Source organism: Episyrphus balteatus, chromosome 4, assembly GCF_945859705.1.
Source record: "Episyrphus balteatus chromosome 4, idEpiBalt1.1, whole genome shotgun sequence".
Classification (NCBI taxonomy): Eukaryota; Metazoa; Arthropoda; class Insecta; order Diptera; family Syrphidae; genus Episyrphus; species Episyrphus balteatus.
Genome location: NC_079137.1, coordinates 573341 through 586558, shown reverse-complemented (window position 1 = coordinate 586558; position 13218 = coordinate 573341). Strand labels below are relative to the sequence as shown.

The following is a 13218-nucleotide window of genomic DNA, read 5'->3' as shown; positions in this document are numbered from 1 at the left end:
TTTTGACGTCTCTTATGTGATTCTTTCTTATTCGAACTTCCCAGTGAGAAAGAGATGGCTCGCTCTGCTATTTCTTTTTCACCATAAAGTTTGAGTGAAAAAGCAACACAGAGACGTCAAATTGATGCGGAGGTTTGAGTCCAAGGTGAAAACGTTCATTGTTGGTTTGAGACCGCAGAATTTAGAGATTTTTAATCAGATCGTTTTAAAAATTCCAGCCCACCTGATACATTTAAATTGATATGGAAAATTAAATATAAGAACTAATATGTGGCTGAAAAACACTTAAGTGATGTTTGATTTTCGATAAAGCCTAGCACTCAGTTCGAGTAAAAATTATTTAATATTCGTACAAAATCGTTTTAGTTCTTTCTTGTAGAAGATGCAGTACCTACTCCCAAACGACTTGGTAAACAAAACTCGATTGATAAAATCTTGAACTTTATTAGAATATTCTTTTTACATCTCCAGATAATCTTGTTTGTTTGATTGAAAAAATTCAAGACAGAAACAAATTTTTATTGGCTCACATGTTTAGATAACGGACAAAAATAACAAAACAAGTAAGTTAATTTGCCATTAACAATAAACGTAACAGAACAAAACGCTACCAGTCTCAAAGTGATATGATTCAGTGATATCCGTTGATTACTTTTTTAGAAATTATTTTGAGTTTAAAATTTGATAACGTATTTGGTAAGCCGCTGTATATATATTATATTAAATTAAATACGTCCGTAATGAAACATTTCATACATTCCATCACCACAATCGGATTCTGTTACTGTTTTATTTGGAAATCGTAGAAATTTTCCGACTCGATGGAATACGTGATAAGGCCGAATAGGTAATTGCATCGAAGGGTAAACAAATAATCCATTATTTCTGCCCAATGAAACACTATTCATAACTGTCCAAATCGGCGTTTTGACAGATTAAAATAAAAAAATAATTGATTACACCGGCACACAAAAAAAAAAAGTGTCATGAACCAGAAACCAGACCTATCTTTCTATATGTTTTTGGGACCGCTGAATCCGAATTTCAAGTCCGTTTGGCCCTGTCACCCTCCAGTTTTGAGTAATATGCAAAAAAAAGCAAAAAACTCCAAAAAAGTCATAAAAATTCAAACAAAATGCACTCACAGCTCAAAACTGGAGGGTGATGGGGCCAAACGGACTTCAAATTCGGATTCAGCGTGCCCAAAAACATATAGAAAGATAGGTCTGGTTTCTGGTTCATGACACTTTTTTTTTTTTGTGTGCCGGTGTTATTTTTACCAATGAAAACCCCCATAAAAGTACTTTGTTCTCTAGAGGGCCCATAGTAGGAAATGTCAAATAGATTATAACTTGCTTGCAACGAAACCTCGTTTTTTTAACGAAGATAATTAGTTTAGAAAATATGATAGAGCATACATACATACAAACCGGATAAATATTTTCCATTCTTTTTCGTTACTCCTTATCAAGTTGAATATAATCTGTAGTAATATTGCATTATGTATAGTATGTATATTACATGTCAATCGCAGTTTAAATCCCTGAGGGCTTAAACTAGATGATATTGGGTCCTATCGTGAATCTCCAGAGGAAATTTTGATTCACTCTGAATATTTTTTTCCTAGGAATTGTATGTGCAATCATGAATCTCCCTCGAAACCTATTTCTAAGAAACAAAAATCCTATGAAATGATAGCTAAATTTTCCTGGAAAATTTATTTCAGATACAAATAAATTCCGAGAGAAACCTTGCATTGTAATTTTCTTTTCCATGTTTAAAACAAAGGTAACATTCCAGGGAACATTGTTTGCAGTAAAATGGTTTTCTGAAATATTTTTCAATTTTATTTCTCTCCTGTTTTAAGTCCAAAAAATTTCCAATAAAAAAAAAAAGATTTTTTTTTTAAATAATTGAATTTTTATTCTTAAATCAATAAATTTTTAAACCAACATCATCATATTAAAAAAATAATTACCTACTATAAGCATTTTACAGCTGCATAAACGCGCTTCAAATTTAATGAGTTATTTTATTAAGATATTTAACAAAAATGTGTTTTTTTTATTTTTAAAATTATTATTGTAAGGCCCCATGCACTAAGACTTTCAATGGAATGATAGTTGAGTCGGTCACTCTATGTCAACCTAATATTCGGGTCGGTAGCTAATACTAATAGCCAATCGTGTAGAACATCAAACTTTTCATCGGCCATTACCAAGTCATTGGCTCATATGCAAGAAGAATGAGCTTAAGCTCTATCTCACTTTTCAGTTAATTTTCTAGATATCTATCTCAAGAAAATAAGATAGATCCCAAGGAAATGTACTGAAAATTGAGATAAGAGCTTAAGCTCATTTTTATTGCAAACGGGTCGTACTGTATGTATTTTATAAGTTTTCATACTGACTGACTAAACTATCATCCCAAAGAAGGTCTTAAGTGTGCGGGAGCCTTAAGTGTATAAATATCAAATAAAATATTATTTGTTACAATACTACAATACGCTTTTTTGTGACATTTTTTCGTTTTTTATTCTTTGGTATATCGGGCGATCATATGTGATCGCTCTATGTTGATTCAACGGTTGCGGCGGACCACCTCCCTTCTTCACATCTCGCCATATCATTGCTAGCAAAATATAAAACCCACCAATAATCTTGCCACATAAGTCAATTGTACGCATTATAATTGGCGTGGAAACAGCAAGAATTTTCCTAAACTCTGCCATAAAACGAATTGTGAAAATACCTAAAAATCGAACAGCTTCAATTGAAAGGGAAAACAATGAAATACAAACGAGTATCAAGAACTTAAAGACTGCAGCTAGATTCTCTTTGGATATGTCCCTCGACATAAACTCATAAATAGTTCGTTTTGTACTCGTTCCCCAACTCATCACAAGTTGTATGAAATCTTGTACTCCAATTGATTCTGGTGATTCTTCATTTTCATTAGAAGACGTGCTAGTTGATGCTATCCCTACATCAGCTTCAACAGGACGAATTGGCTTCAATTTAATAATTATTTCATTTTCCCTCAGTCTCACTGATTTAACACTAAACCAATATTGATCAAAAGCTAACTCATCCAATTCAACCCATATGCAAGTGTCTGCAGTGGAGGAATGTTGTGTCGAAGTGATTCCGATCCACATTGGTGGAGATTTGGTTAGATAGTATTTTCTAAGTCTTCTTTCGATATCCTCAAGGATAACAATGAGATCTTTTTCATTACGATTGACAATAATTTGGTCTCTGTAACCGTTGACAGCATCAATGTAGCATCGTTCTTTGTAGAATCCTTTGAATAGTCTGGATTTGAGCATTTGTTTGCAAAACAAATGAAGTGCTTCTTCTTGGGGATTTGCAATAAATTTAGCTGGCGAATCACGCATCATTGTCCTTTGTTTATATACTGAAATTATTTTTTTTTATTTTGTAAACATTAATTAATTTTGATAAAATATAAAAAATTACTTACTTACAATAAAATAAAATAATAAAATGTATAAATAAAATTAATTAAAAGGACAACACAAAATTTTTATTTTTTTTCCACAGAGACATTTCGGTTTCAAAGTTCGTTTGACATATCTATTTTGTTGTAACAACCGTCATCTCAGCATTGCCAGAGTAGATTTTTGTACGCGTAAATATGTAGTTATTTTTAAAAGTCTTCATGAAAGTTGTGTTGAGAATTTATGCAATTCGGTAGGTGAAATTGAGGAAATTTTCCGATGTGCGGTATTATTCACTGTTTGTTTTACTCATCGGATTCCAGCATACAAATTAATAAAATATGTTAAATAAAGTTAAAAGGTTTTACAATAATTTCAATACTTTTTCAAATACGATTTTGGTAATTGTTTCTGCTAGCTGAAAAAGATTTCTTAAATTTTTAGAAGAGTTTTCTCTGAGATTTAATACGGATAGCTTGTCCTTTGGCAGAGAAAAGTTTTTAATTGTAAAATTTTTCTAAATTTTTTTCGAAACTGTCAATTATCGAGCTAGAGCCGGACTCATTTTTAATTGTGACGAATCTTCACTGATTTGGAATAACATCAATTCCAGTACTTTTTATTCAATGCAATACTTCAAACGGTTTTTTTTTTTTCAAAAGTACCAAAATGTTGATCGTCTGGCAGTGCTGTGTCTGATTATAAGATCAGTGATCCCACTTTAACTATATTTTGAAATGAAGTATATCTCCGAACAATACGATTTCGGAGTTGATTAGAATTTAATTCAAATTTCTTTATTATAGGTTTGTAATTTTTTAAATATTCAAAAAATCCTCATAATAAAATGCACGACTGGGTCGCATGAATTGGTAGGTATGCCATTTTGTAGAAATCAATAATAAACATCTAAACCAAAATTTCAAAAAATTTGAAAATTTGATTTTTCAAAAAAAAAAAAAAAAAATATTTTAATTTTTTTTTAATCCAAAAATCATTTTTTTTTTTATATTTATATTAAAGTTATAAAAATGCTCTTGCACATAAAAAAATTCGTTGAAATGTAGTTTGGCAGAAAATCAGATTTGAAAAAAAACGGGTTCTATGGAAGGTACCGTTGATAATGATTTTCGAAAAATATTTTTTTCATCAAAAGGTACCCCTTGTCTAAAACATAAGATTTTAATTTTTTAACAAACTTTTCCGAATTTAGTACATATGTATGTACATGTATGACAGGTACCGTTTTTTTTTTTTTGGTCCAATAAAATTAAATCCAAAAACCCCACTGGAGAGTTGCCAAATAATGTTACACACCAAGTTTGATGTTAATTGGTAAATTTGTTTAGGCTTTAGATTTGTATACAGATGGACTTCGGGGAACCACTTTTTTCGCATACTCGTAATATCACGTCTGATTCTTTTTTCAACTTTTTTTTCGTACGAATGCATATTAGCAAGTAATAAGTCTTTACTTACAATGGCTTAAAAGGTGAAAATTTTCAAATTAATTTTCTGATAGTTTTTTCTCCTAGGAAAATAATTATGCAAAAAGGTTAGATTCTGGTTTTGAACACAAGTAGTAAAGCTCTAGGTATGCTAGGTTGGCCAAAGAAATTCATACTTACCCTATGATTTCTTTAGTGCTTTAAATGTTCTATTAAAATTTAAATAAAACACTTGATTGTTCATTGCATTTTTTTTAAATCAATTTCTTATTTGTTCTTTAAAATCTTAAAACATTTTTCTTTCATTTTTAAATTGGTAATTTTTTTCAAATTACCATTATATCTAAAAAACTATGTTCATATTATAATTCCGTGTATGTGTATATAAATGTTTGCATTTCGACAAAAAAAAAGTTCTAAAAGCAACTTTCTAAACTCCTGTTTTTTTTTTAACTATGTAATAATATTTGTGAGTATGTAATATTATAATATAGAGATGTATACAAAACTAATTGTAAAATAAATAAATCATTTAAATTTAGAAATATGATTTAAAGTGTTTTTTTTTGTTTCCTTTTTTTATTTTTAAATTTTATCGAAATAAATATCAGGAGAAGCAAATAGGAAAGTTGAAGGAATTAAATTAAAAAAAAAAATAGTTACTATTTGAGAATATAATAATCATTCAAATAGTAAAATAGCATTTTAAACTAATTTCTAGTTTATAATAATTAACGTATTCTTATACAATTGATGCAACCCATTTAAATTTACTGCTAGCTGAATCGTGATGATAGAAATTACATTCCATTTTATTGATGCAATTTCTGCCGAATTTACACATCTTTGGATGGAAGAACGGACAACCGGGTTTTGAACAATTCGGGTAAAATTTACACATCGATGTTGATACCGCAGTTGATGAAATTGATTTATAGTTCTGTACTGGAACTACATGTGAAGCTTTAATTTAACAAAAATAAAAAAATAAATACATGAATTAATATTATAATTTATAAAGATTAATAATATGTATATTTCATTAAACACTCACATAAAGGTGGTGCTGAAAGTTGTCCACCTATTGGAGCGCTATGTTGAAAATTACATCCGATCTTGGCGCAAGTTAGATCGAATTTGCATTTGGGATGAACATATAGACATTTTTCTGCAAATTTGCAATTGGGGAAACTCTTGCATGGCGCTGCTGGATGATAGAATTCACATGTATTTTTGGTACAAGTCGGGAAATATTTACAGCGTTCCTTAGGCTTAGATTTAATAACTAATGATGAATCAATTGGAACTGAATTTACTGAAAACAAAAATTGATGAATAGTAAAATTAATTATATAAGAGTAAAGTTAGTAGAAGCGCTCTATTCCACACTTTTTGTGTACTGTAAAATTTAGTGAAGATTTCAAACAACTTAAGCTTATATCTTGAAAAATTTGCAAAACAATCGCGAATATAAGAAATCTTCCCCAAGTTTCTGAGATCTTCTTCAGCTAAAATCAGTATGGAACAGACCTAGATATTTAAAAAATCCAACTTACATGACGATGGCAAATTATCATATTTCTTTGACTCTAAATTTCTAATTGAGATTTTATGTCCATCATCCACATTCGTTTCAACTTCATTATATAGCACATTCTCCCGCTCGCCACTCTTTGATCTACGCTTAGCCGGAACCACAGGTTCTTCAACTTTCAATTGCTTATTAACCAAATCAAATTTAATAAGCTGTCTCTTGCGTTTATTAGGCGTATTATTCTCCGGTGTTGTTTTTTCTGTCTGTTTTTCTTCGTGCTGTTTACGATGAACCGCCGGCAGAGGTGGTGTCATGGAACCTTCTTCTTCTGTATCTGCTGCTGTCGATGCATTTGCCTTCTGATCGTCAATAGTAGGCAAATTAATTTTTTCCTCCTTCGCGATATGTGTTGTAGTAGCTTTATTTGGTGATTCTTTTTTTGGACTATGGAAGTCATCATCTTCAGAGTCATTCTTAATAACGATTTTCTTTACTTCTTTGGGTCTTTTGTAAATTTTAATCAATTCGGATTTTTTACTTGACGACATAGCCGATGATGGTCGAGGAGGGGTACTGCATGATGGTGATGAATTTGATTCACGATCGTTTCGAGCTTGTTGTTTTTGTTGTTCTTTTTTGAGTGTCAAACGACTTCTTATGTCGACGACTTTTTCACGTGAACTTTTATGTGATTCCGATGAGCGACTTGATGAATGTTCAGCACCATTCAAACGTGAACTTTTAGACTTGCTTTTGTAGTTTGATGATGTTTTATCTAAAAATATGCAAAAGAAATAGGCTTGGAATAAAAGTTGTTTTTAGAAAAAAGATTACTCACCATTTAGAGTGACCACAAACTGAGTTTTGCTTTGGTTTGTGTTTTCATCATTTATCTCACGGCTTATACTGAAAATATTATAAATTCAATTTATTTTACCTTATTGGATTATTTAATGAACAAACTTACTCTTCCTCTTCGTTGGTAGTGAAATTAATTGCTTGCGGTATGTAAATAAGCTCCAAGTCAGATTCACCTCTGTCTGAAATATGCTCCGGCACGTATTCCTCATCTTCATATTGATCCATTTCTTCATCCTCATCCTCATGATGCCTATCTGCATCAGCCTTTACTTCGATAACAAAATTCTTTGCAGTTCGTCGAATCAAAGCATCACGACTTATTCGATCGCGATATGATTTCGTAAAAAATTTTGTATTTCGTGTTGACGATTGGCTACCTCCACCGCCACCCCCCGAACTCTTACGAGTTGATGAAACATCTTTCTTTGGTTTGATCAAAATTGTCGAGCGCTGAGCTTCGGCAACAGCACGTAGAAGTAAATTCTTGCAAGCCTGCTTGCTTGGAGATATAGAAGGTCGAGGTTTGATTTTAATAACTGAATTAACAGGCCGATCTGTCCTCTGACTATCCACATCGTCATCAATTAAATCTGGTTTAGGAGGTGCAACTACTACGCGAGAACCAATACGTTGTTGGGGCAGTCTTTCGGCAGAACTATCTCTTTTGTTTTTATCCGTCGAGCTCGAACGCTTGCGACTTGAACGACTGTCAATTTCTCCGTTGGATCTTTTCTCCTTCTCCATTTCACGTCGACGAAACGCTGGCACATACAATTCTTTCTCAGCACGACGATGTTGATGGGAATGATCACTTTTATGATCTGCAAGCCAAAGCAATTACAAATTTAACATAAAACAATTATAGACCGAGAGCCCAGTGGAAGTGGAGGTATAACAAAATATTAAATATGCAGTTTTATAGCCTTATGCATAGTTATAACAAAATCGAAAGTCTGGCAGCTTTAAATCGCGGCTTTATATAGTCTTTGGGGGGTTAAACGACGCGAACAAAAAACGTCGCGAGTTTTCCAATTAGTATGAGTAGGCTAAATTAACACAAATTCACATTCTGAATATAAGAACTCATGCTCTGTCATTTTCCTTAAGCCTGAATACCTCAATCTGGGCGATGCGACAAAGAAATCTTGAAATATAAGCATTTTAAACTAACGATATCAGCTCTTTTATTGGAGAGTTTTGAATTCAAACAAACAATAAATTTGAATAAGTAATAAGATACGTTTTTGGAGACTATAATTATGGGCTCTTTAAATAAATAATAGCTAAAAAAAAGTCATATAAATGTTGTTTATTTAACAAACGTTTTCGATAATTCATGTTTAAAGATGAAAATGATAAGAATTCTCGAAAACGTTTGTTAAATAAACAACATTTATATGAGTATAAGAAAATATTCTTTACCTATTATTTATTTAAACAAACAATAAATTAAAGAGAAAAACTTCCAAAACATAGCCGCTAAAACAGATTATATATTGAGTTCTATTGATCGCATCGTCAAGATTAATGTCTTAGGCTTAGGAAAAATGACAGAAAATCAGTCTTTATCTTCAGAAGGTGAATTTGTGTTAATGTAGCCTACGCACAATATTTGGAAACCTCGCGTTATTTGACCACGTAAAAACCATAAAAGGTCGATTTAAAGATGTCAGACTTTTGAATTCGTTGTTAAGTTCGTGTGCGAATTGCGTTAAAATGTTGGTTTAAATTTGACGTTTGGTTAAATTTTTACACTAGCGTGGGGAATAAAACGGGATAGAAAGATCAATATAGATTTCAAATTATTTTTGTTATAATGCGTTGATATTTTAAGAAATGTAAAAGTATTAAAACAAAGTACTTATTTGAATTATTATTTATCTTGAAAAGTTGAAAATGTTCTAATTGGTTGTTTGTTTTTTATTTTTCTATTTTGTTGACTGCCGGTGAACTATGAATTAGTGTTCGAAGACTGAATTAAAAATTGTCACAATGGTATTTTTGATTGAAATGAAGTTGGAATTTATCGATGAAAATACAAAAATTATGTGAAATGGAGAATTTCTTGCATTTTCATTCTAGAATATTTAATTTTATATTTTTTCAATTGGGTTTTGTTAAAAAAAAATAATTAATTGAACATAAGAAAATCCATTTTTGAGGGTTATTTTGTTTTATCATGAGGGAAATTTAATCAAAGTAGTGCCAAAAAGAAAGTCCAATTTAACCCATTTGACTCAATTCGCACAGCAAAAAATTAAATTTGATCCCTTTTTTAACCAAACGACAAAATTTAATCGTGGTAGAAAATTTAACCAACATTAAAACCCAATTCGCACATGACCTAAAATGCATAAGGGTATTAAACTGCATACTCACATTTTGGTTATAATTCCACTTCCAAAATTTGCTGTTGGCTCTTAGACTAAATCAATAAATACTTTACCTCTAGCAATGTGCCCCAAACGCTCATGAATTGATTTTTTCTTTACATTTCCATCTTTTGCTCCATGCTCCTGCCGTTCCATATTATCATGCTTATGGTGATGATGAGAGTGATCAACTTGCATTCGGCTCGACGAAGAATTAACCGAATGCAAATGCTTCTCTATTGGGTGAGTGTCGAGTGACGAAGCTACAACTCTGACCTCATTGACATGAGCTGGAATTGGAGAAGCCTCTCGCTCCAATTGCTCTCTATCAAAAACAATCGGACTTTTGGCTTTTGATTGTTTCTTCTTCTCTCGACCCAACTCATTACTTTCTTCAAATTCCTCCCCATCCTCTTTGATGTTGAGAAAGTCTTCATCCTCACTCTCATCCACATCATCGAGAATCTTCAATTGTTTTTTCGCAGCAAAGATCTTCTTTTGGATGTCTGCCAATTCGGCTAGATCTTTTTCACGGGTTTCACTCGTAACGACACGTTGTTGTGTGGATGACGACGACATTTCCGAGATTGTTGGAATATTAAAATCATCGGTTTCATCTTTCTGTGTTGGAGAATCATTTTCTTGTTTCTTGTCCTTTTGCACAGCATTTTCATCGATTTCGAAAGTTTTCTTGGCTTTTTCAAGCAACTCCCCGGCAAAGACATCGGTAATCGATGTGATTTCAGTGCATTCCTGTTCAGATGGTTTTTTCTGTGTTTTTTTGTCTTTTTTCTTTTCTTTCTTATCTTTTTTGCTCAGAGCAGCTTCGTCTTTTTGATTAGTTTTTCGTTTCTTTTGCAAAGCTTGAAGAGTTTTTTGTTGTTCATTTATAAATAATAAAAGAGTAAAGAATTAAAAGATACTTACCTACAGCTGGTAAAGTAACTTCTTGGAGTTTTTGTAATACTTCATGTAACCACGTAACAAACAAATCAGTTTGTGAGCCAAGAAACAAATTCAGATCGGAAATCATTTGTTGTTTGGAGCGTTTATTTGCAACCATAATCATAACATAGTCGGGTAGTTCATCGTCAATGTAGCCAGCGGAACCTCCAGTTCCAAGTTCGAGGAGTTTTGCCTTTACGGCGCTCTAAGAAAATAAATGAATAGTTTTTTTTTTATAATAAAGAATTATATGCTTAAAAAGTATTCACAACATGCAAGCATAGAAAAATAAAAATGTTGTGAAACTTTTGTGTTTTTTTTATTTACCCTCATTTTTTGACCAACTTCACTTCCAAGATTATCCATTGTTTAGGAAGCTCTTTTATGTTTTTTTTTGTATTTAAATTGCTTTAAAAATTTAACCCAAAAAAATTAAAAGAAATTTTTTGAGATAATTTTTTTTTTCTTTAATTCTTTGCTCTTTTGGTAAATTTTGACAGTAAAAAACAAAATCTATTTGACGGACGGTTTTCATTTTTGTGTTGTCAAAATTAAACACATGGCGCTAGTGTCGTTGGAAAAAATGTGACACACGTTTCACAGGAGATGGTAGTGTTCAGCGAGTGATGAGATGAGTATTAAAAATGGAAATCAATACATTTTAAGGTGTGGTACATACTGGTGAGAAGGTATGCTTAATTTTGTGTGGTTTTGAGAGACAACACAACGCTCAATTGGTTGACTGCATTACATTATTTGTTTTGTTATTATTTTTTTTGGATTTTTTTTTTTTTCACCGATCACAAAAATTTTTTTAAAAAATATGTAACTGGAAACCAAAATGTGAATTTCAAGCTAAAGATGCTCACTACGCACAGCTCAGCTGAAATTCTTGAATAAATTATGTCTCGGTTAAAAGTTGATTTGATCTGCATAGGTCCTAGGCTTAAGCACACAAATCTGAGAAAAAAACAGATGCATTTCTTAAGCTAGGTTCACACTAGGTTGGTCAACACGTTCAGGGCCAGTTGTACAAATATTTAATCCGTGGTTCAGCAACTTTTATCTTCTGAATTCGGTGGTAAAACTGATTTTTAGCACTGGTTCTAGGTCCATGTACGTTGAATAAGCTAAATCCATCCTTGAACCAAGGTTGATCCACTGCTAATCCACCGAAATCGGCGGGTTAAATTCCTGATCCGAGGCTGAACCACGTTTGTACAACTGGACCTCAACATACTTTCCAAATCGACACAATGAACAGAATCCCTTCCAAACTGGCTCAATTGATGTATATGCTATATGCTTCAGTTAGAATAATTTAGAATAGTTAAACTGTTCCGTATGTCGATTTGGAACGTATGTTGAACGTGTTGATCAACCTAGTGTGGGCTCAGCTTTATGAAAGAGGTTTTCACACAGAATCAAAATTGGCACTATCAAAACTAGCTGCGTTCCTTTGGAAATATTTATCTACTTTTTAGTACTTAAAGCTGCTTTGAACTACTTTTTCAGTATAGCAAAGTAGATCAAAGTAGTTTTAAGTACTAAAAAGTAGATAAATATTTCCAAAGGAACGCAGCTACTGTAAACCAGAATCGTGCAAAAAAATGTAAGTCAAATATTTTGTATTATCCTGGCTTTAAAAACATCAGCGGTGAACATACAGTTTAAGCCGTATCGCGCACAACGTATATTTCTATTGATCTCGACACGGCCACGTCAAAAAGTACTTTATTCTCATTAAAAAATATTTTTGATACAATTGTACCAATGTTTCTAGTCTGGGTTTAAATTCGCCAGCACTGTAATTTGCACTCAGTTTTCTGCTATCTACTAGATTGATGACATTTTGGTCTTTGGTTTGGTGCAAGATTAAACAAGTGAATTTTAAAATGATTTTTGTTTAATTAAGAGCCTTTTTTATAGGGATGCAACATCGTTAAAAAAAACATCGATGTTTGAAAACATCGATGTTTTATTTACAACATCGATGTTAAAAAAACATCGGTTCTATCTTCGATACATCGATGTTTTTCCGATGTTTTTGTTGTTGGACATAAATACGATCTACTGTATCTAAAGAACAAAATTTGTATGTCTTATCTGTTTAAAACCCAAAAACCTAACTTGAATTCAGTTTTAAGGTACCACAAAACAGAAAAATTTATCAACAAAATGAAACATATTTTCTTAATACGATTTTCGTTTTTATTTATAGTATATAAATACTATCAATTCTAAGCAAACGGAGCTCATTATTTCTTACATTGGATTTACATTGTTTATTTATTTGGTAGAAAGTAATTCAGAAATTGAGTTCAGGAGAAGTTTGGACAGTCTAGTGCCCAGAAGCCTGTTTCTATCCTGGGTGATGGTTGACCCAGCCTCCGAAAACAAACGTTCCGTTGGAACAGACGTAACTTCGATGGGAAGATATACCATTTGAACCAGTGCAAGTTTTGGAAAAAGAGTTTTCATATCTTGCCAAAAAAAAAATTGCGTCACTTTTAATTGGTGTAACAGGAGATGAGAGGTACATTTCTACTTCTGTTTCACTCATAGTTGTATTGATTGTCGTTGAAGACGATTTATTTT

The 13218-nt window shown here is 32.0% G+C and overlaps 2 protein-coding genes across 3 annotated transcripts; both read right to left on the bottom strand.

Moving 5' to 3' along the window:
- Positions 1–1929: 1929 nt before the first annotated feature.
- Positions 1930–3619, bottom strand: LOC129918070 (uncharacterized). 2 transcript variants are annotated; one of them, XM_055998418.1, is made up of 2 exons: positions 3488–3619; positions 1930–3417 (listed from the first exon to the last, which is right to left on the bottom strand). In XM_055998418.1, the coding sequence occupies exon 2, from the start codon at positions 3398–3400 to the stop codon at positions 2498–2500; it is 903 nt and encodes a 300-aa protein (XP_055854393.1). In that variant the 5' UTR covers positions 3401–3417; positions 3488–3619; the 3' UTR covers positions 1930–2497. The 2 variants fall into 2 exon arrangements, with proteins under 2 accessions (XP_055854393.1, XP_055854392.1); XM_055998417.1 differs by having other exon boundaries at positions 3484–3615.
- Positions 3620–5262: 1643 nt separating this feature from the next.
- On the bottom strand, positions 5263–11143 carry LOC129918061 (zinc finger CCCH domain-containing protein 14). The gene is made up of 8 exons (XM_055998395.1): positions 10948–11143; positions 10603–10825; positions 9750–10538; positions 7410–8124; positions 7281–7348; positions 6465–7217; positions 5963–6223; positions 5263–5871 (listed from the first exon to the last, which is right to left on the bottom strand). The coding sequence occupies exons 1-8, from the start codon at positions 10984–10986 to the stop codon at positions 5651–5653; spliced, it is 3069 nt and encodes a 1022-aa protein (XP_055854370.1). The 5' UTR covers positions 10987–11143; the 3' UTR covers positions 5263–5650.
- Positions 11144–13218: the final 2075 nt, after the last annotated feature.

Bases quoted from the DNA above. Each gene is read 5' to 3' on its own strand.
- LOC129918061 (XM_055998395.1), bottom strand. From the start codon at position 10,986: ATGGATAATCTTGGAAGTGAAGTTGGTCAAAAAATGAGG. The intron at 10,826-10,947 runs GTAAATAAAAAA...TTATTTTCTTAG, and splicing joins AAGTTGGTCAAAAAATGAGG to AGCGCCGTAAAGGCAAAACT. The intron at 6,224-6,464 runs GTAAGTTGGATT...TTTTGTTTTCAG, and splicing joins TGATAATTTGCCATCGTCAT to TAAATTCAGTTCCAATTGAT.
- LOC129918070 (XM_055998418.1), bottom strand. From the start codon at position 3,400: ATGATGCGTGATTCGCCAGCTAAATTTATTGCAAATCCCCAAGAAGAA.